At 49.7% G+C, this 5,773-nt stretch overlaps 1 protein-coding gene across 3 annotated transcripts in view; it reads right to left on the bottom strand.

The window, feature by feature from the left end:
* The window catches only part of TBC1D22A (TBC1 domain family, member 22A), a 425,787-nt gene that overhangs the window by 62,556 nt on the left and 357,458 nt on the right, over positions 1-5,773 (bottom strand). For all 3 annotated transcript variants that reach the window (XM_011934740.1, XM_011934742.1, XM_011934741.1), the window contains one exon: positions 1,717-1,812. In XM_011934740.1, the coding sequence (XP_011790130.1) occupies positions 1,717-1,812 (96 nt within the window). The remainder of the gene's footprint in view (positions 1-1,716; positions 1,813-5,773) is intronic.

Genomic DNA, 5,773 nt, shown 5'->3' on the forward strand with positions numbered 1-5,773 from the left:
AGGCAGAGGCGCACTCACTGATCAGAGACATTGACAGACCTCTCAGCTGCCGAGGCCCCTCAGAGAAGGTTCCTGACTTCATGGAGGTGCCATGCTCTGCTCACATAAAATTAACTGCTTTTTCTACTTAGAAAAACAGCTCTGCCAACTGCCGTCCCCACTGTGTCTGAGCAGCTTGCTTACTTTAAAATTAAAAACAAAAACGGTCCCAGCTCCTGGCGGGTAGTGGAGTTTCCAACCTCACGAGGCATTCCCACTTCTGGTGGGCACTTCCTGGACGCTGGCAGAGCACAGTCCATCCCGTGTGGGCGGCCTCCTCTCAGCCAAGCCCAGGGTGAGGGCAGTGGGGCTCCAAGGAGGGGAAGCTGGCGAGGATGAGGGCCGGCGGGGATAGGGCGGCCTGCAGGGGGCTTGGCAGTTGGACCCCTAGTCCCCTGGGAAGCCAAACTGAGAGGTTTAGACTCGGGGGGTAAAATGGATAAATGAAGATTTTCTGGGATAGCTTATTTTCTAATTTTACAGTGCTGTGCTTATTAATCAGCAAAAGATCCCAGTAATGCCGACATCAGGTGCTTAAACTATACCCCCAGCCGGTCAGAACGGGCACAGGACATGGCTCAGTTCTGGTTTAGGGCTCCATCCACGAACACCTGGGCTGGGTTCCATCTGCTAGGCCAGGCCCTGTTGGCAGCTCCAGGCCTCAGCACGACCCTCACCTGTCTGGTCTCTCCTGGAACCGAGATGAAGTGGGGCAGCAGGACCTCCCTGGCTCCTCCCAAGGCCCTCGGAAGGAGCAGGGATGCTTGGAGCCACTGACGAGCACAGAGTGGGGAACAAAAGGCTGCGAGCTGTGTAGAGCACTGCCCTGGGGACCTAGGACCGTCCCTTTAGTTGAGAGACGAGGGCCTCGAGAAGGCAGAGTGGTGAAGCGTGGCTGACCCCAGCCGGCTGGTGCAGAGTCTGTCTGGTTCCCACTGCTGGGGTCTTCCTTGCTGCACCCACAGCCCTCTGCTGGGTGAATACTGGGCAGAAGGACTTCCCAGTCAGCACCTCGGAGAACAGTGGGTATGACCCCGTGAAGGGGCCAACAGTCCACAGGGGGCTCGGGACGCCTCACAGAGGAACATGTGGGGTGGGTCAGGGGCTGGACACTAGTCCACAGGGAATCCCACAGCTAGAGCACGGGGCCCAGCAGGATGTGCCTCTGATGAGTAGGGTGCAAGGAGGGCTCTCCCACTAAGTTGCCAGGGACCAGCTTAGTGAGGTTAAACAGTGTGTCCCCAGTCATACAATTCCCAGTGGCCTGGCTGGAAGGGACCCCAGGCTGTGTGATTTCTTGCCCAGCCCTGTCCCTAAAGCATCACAGTCCAGGTGCTGTGAAGAGGGTTCCAGGGACCAGAGGTCACGTGCCGCACCCTGCAGGGGTTGTGCTGCTGAGCGGCACGCTGGCCCAGGGAAGGTTCTGCGGGGAGCTTGTCACACAGTCACATCAAATAACTCATAACTTGGGCAGCATTTCCACTGCCATGACCACATGACCACTGCCAGGCTCGTCTTCTCAGCTAGACGAGCTTTCAACCAGCGGGAGGTCAGCGGCGAAACGCAGGCAGCGCTTCTCAAAACTCTTCCACAAATAACCCTGTGAACTAAAATTTAATAAACCTCTCTCCTAGTAGAAAATCAAACTCGGGTTCTTTTGAAAGGGCATTTACTTACTTGAAAATCTTTTTCTTCTAGTATTTCCTTCCTCCATCTCACGAGAAAAGCAGCGCACACGTACAAGTGGAAATGAGAAAAGCCCTCTGGTTCAGACTAAAAGAGAAAAAATAACCGAGAGAGAAATTGTAAAGTGTGATCCATGAACATCACTGCAAGGTTATCTGTGACAGTCAGGGTTTATCTAGTCAGGGTTCAGAGAGAACCAAAGCTTGTGTTGACGTACTTTTACTTAATGCCTTAATTTCAAAATTGTCAGCTCATTAAACAAACACCATTTTCTCTTTAAGTACCAGCAGGCTGATAAGCAGCAAGTGAATAGCAGACCAAGCTTCCGGCAGCCTCAGAGGCAGTTGTTCACTCTCCTCTCTTGCACAGACAATAGCGAAAAAGCACAAGAGACAAATTCAACGTGCGCTGGTGCCGTGCCAGGCACAGAGTCTGCTCCTCACAACGGCATGTGAGGGAGGCCTCCTCCCATCCACAGATGAGGAAACAAGGCTGAGTCCAGGCCAGGCCCAGTCAAGCCGGAGATCAGGCACTGGGCCCAGGACCACAACCTGGTCCAGGTCTCCCTGGGAAACGAACAGGGAAGTGATGCTGATCGCAAGCCACAGATGTGGAAGGACACAGCTTACACCCCTCAAATCACCACCCATGTCTCTCTCTCCTCACTGTCATTCAAACATGCCTCCCCTACTCCCCCTTCTTGAGGGAGCTACCCCTTACTCATCCCGGACCACTGTCAGCTCCCAGAGACCCTCCCACACTGAGGCTCGGGGCTTGCACACCTTGGGGCTGTGGTATTAGTTCAAGCATACACAGTCAACTGCAAAGACTGAGGGTTCCCAAAACTCCAGTTCTTGGGGTACCACCTTCACTTTTCTGCCTTGCCCATGCAACATCTGTAGGACTACCGTCAATGGTTCAGTAAGTAAACAAATCAAACACACGGTGCATTTGATGGTGATGTGCTATGGAGAAAACAAGGCAAAGACTGGGACGAGGAATAGCAAGGGGGTTTGTCTGTGAAGGGGGGATGCCACTTCAGTAAAATGGTCACCTAAGATGACAGACGAGCAAACATTCAAAGAGAGAAAAGGCGTTTATTATTATTATTACTTTCTTCACTGAGATGGAATTTCGCTGTTGCCCAGGCTGGAGGGTAGTAGCATCATCTCGGCTCACTGCAACCTCCGCCGCCCGGGTTCAAGCAATGTTCCTGTCTCAGCCTCCTGAATAGCTGGGATTACAGCTGCATGCCACCACGCCAGACTAATTTTTGTATTTTTAGTAGTGGGGTTTCACCATGTTGGCCAGGCTGGCCTTGAACTCCTGATCTCAGGTGATCCACTCGCCTCAGCTTCCCAAAGTGCTGGGATTACAGGTGTGAGCCACCACCCCTGGCCAGAAAAAGCATTTAGACACATGACAGAGAAACATTCCAGGTAAAAGCTACAGGAAGCACAGAGACCCTTTGGTTAGAGGCTGCCTGGCACGTTCCAGAAACAGCGAGGAGACCAGCACAGCTACCGCAGAGCGAGGCGAGCAAAGGCAAGCAACGGCAGGCACGTGTGGGGTATAGATCCTCGGGGCTCCGAGCAGGGAACAACACGGGCTTCAGAAGCATCCCTCCGACTGTCACGCTGACAACGGATGGCACGAGGCAGGGTGGGGAGAGGCAGAACCAGGAGAACCAGGAGGCAGGTTAGGGGACCACGGTAGTCAGAATTCAAGAAGGGTTAGTGACTCGGGCCAAGGGGGAGCAGGGAAGCTTGTGGGAAGACCCATTCGAGATGTATTTTGAAGGTTTTACAGAAAAAATACACCAACGCGTATGAGAGATCTGGGGTAGAAGAGAAAGGAACCAACGGCCACTCTGACAATTTGAGCCTCCACAGCTGGAAGGGTGAAGTTGCCAGTTCCTAAGATGGGGAAAGGTTTGTGGAAAAGGCTGTAGGCGACAGTGTTTTGGTGGGAAGGCCGTGAGTTGTTCTGTGGAACTACCAAGTTTAAGATACTTGAGGATCCAGGTGGAGATGAAAGGGAGGTACACGGACACAAAAGACCAGAGAGTGGCCAGTGATTCGGGACAGAAATAAACACCAAAGACTAAACCACCCACAGGAATGACCAGCAAGCTGGGGCCAGACCGGAGAACATGAAGAGGGTGCATATTCTAGAGTTCTTGGATAGAGTGCTCTGCATATGTCCACTAAATAAAGTTCATCAACAGCGTTGGTTCACGTTTCCTATAAATCCTGTGGTTTTTTTTTTTTTTTTCCCGTCTACTTATAATCTATCAATAACTGACAGGTATGCTTCAAAACTCCCATTATGAGAGTGAGTTTATGTCTTTCTCCTTATGGTTCTGCCAATCTTTGCGTTCTGCGTTTGGAAGTTATGTTATCAGGAGCATACGAATTCAAAATTGTTTTCTCTTCCTGGTGTACTCAACAGTATAAATACTTATGACCTCTAACCTCACACAGGGCTTTTGCTCTGAAGTCTCTAGTGGGGAGGAAGGAGTCTAATTGACTACAACTACATATCAGTTTTTGTTGGGTAATGTATTTTAAACAGCTCTCCTGAGGTATAACTGTTATATAATAAATTTTACATATTTCAGGCCGGGCGCGGTCGCTCACGCCTGTAATCCCAGCACTTTGGGAAGCCGAGGCGGGTGGATCACAAGGTCAGGAGATTGAGACCATCCTGGCTAACACGGTGAAATCCCGACTCTACTAAAAATACAAAAAACTAGCCAGGTGTGGTGGTGTGCTCCTGTAGTCCCAGCTACTTGGGAGGCTGAGGCAGGAGAATGGCGTGAACCCAGGAGGCGGAGCTTGCAGTGAGCCGAGATTGCGCCACTGCACTCCAGCCTGGGCGACAGAGTGAGACTCCGTCTCATTAAAACAAAACAAAAAAAAAACTTTACATACTTCAAGTTTACAATTTGATATGTTTTGATATATGCATACACCTGGGTAAACACCATCACAACCAAGGTAGTGGACATATCTATGGCTCCAAAGGTTTCTTTGTGCCCATTTGTAAATCCTCCCTTCGAGCCCTCGCAGTCCCAATCACCGACTTCCTCGTGTCACTACGCATTAGCTTACATTTCCAACACTTTCAAATAAAGCGAATCCTGTAATACACATTTGGTTTTGGTCTAGCTTTTCCACATAGGGTGATTACCTTAGATTCACCCGTGACATTGCACGTACCAATCACTCATTTCTATCAACACCGAGCAGCACCCACCGCATGGATATACCACAGTTTGTTCATCCATTCATCTGCTGAAGGACTGAATTGTTTCTAGTTTGGAGCTACTATGCAGAGAGATGCCATGAACATTTGTGTACTCATCTCTGAACGGACATAGGCTTTCATTTTGCTTGGAAAAATACTTAGAACAGCTGGATCATATGGTAGGAGTATGTTTACCTTTTGAAAAACCTGCCACTAGTTTTGATATAAATCTTTTATCAAATACATGCTTTGCAAATGTTTTCTCCCCGTGCCTTCTCTTTTCATCCTCTTAACAGTGACTTTTGAAGATCATGGGTTTTTTGTTGTTGTTGTTGTTTTTGAGACAGAGTCTTGCTCTGTCACCCAGGCTGGAGTGCAGTGGTAGGATCTTGGCTCAATGCAACCTCTGCTTCCCAGGTTCACGCCATTCTCCTGCCTCAGCCTCCCAAAGAGCTGGGACTACAGGCGCCCACCACCACACCCGGATAATTTTTTGTATTTTTAGTAGAGATGGGGTTTCACCATGTCAGCCAGGATAGTCTCGATCTCCTGACCATGATCCACTGCTTTGGCCTCCCAAAGTGTTGGGATTACAGGCATGAGCCACCGCGCCCGGCTAGATCATGGGTTTCAAATTTTGATGAGGTTCAACCTAGTACTTTGTTCTTTTACAGATCATGCTGTTGGTGTCTTATCTAAAAAATCATTGCCTAACTCAAGGGCACAAAGGTTTTCTTCTGGAAGGTTTATAGTTTTAAATTTTACTTTAGATCTATACTCCATTTTGAGTTAATTTTTG

Source organism: Colobus angolensis, unplaced genomic scaffold (assembly GCF_000951035.1).
Source record: "Colobus angolensis palliatus isolate OR3802 unplaced genomic scaffold, Cang.pa_1.0 Scaffold138, whole genome shotgun sequence".
NCBI lineage: Eukaryota > Metazoa > Chordata > Mammalia > Primates > Cercopithecidae > Colobus > Colobus angolensis.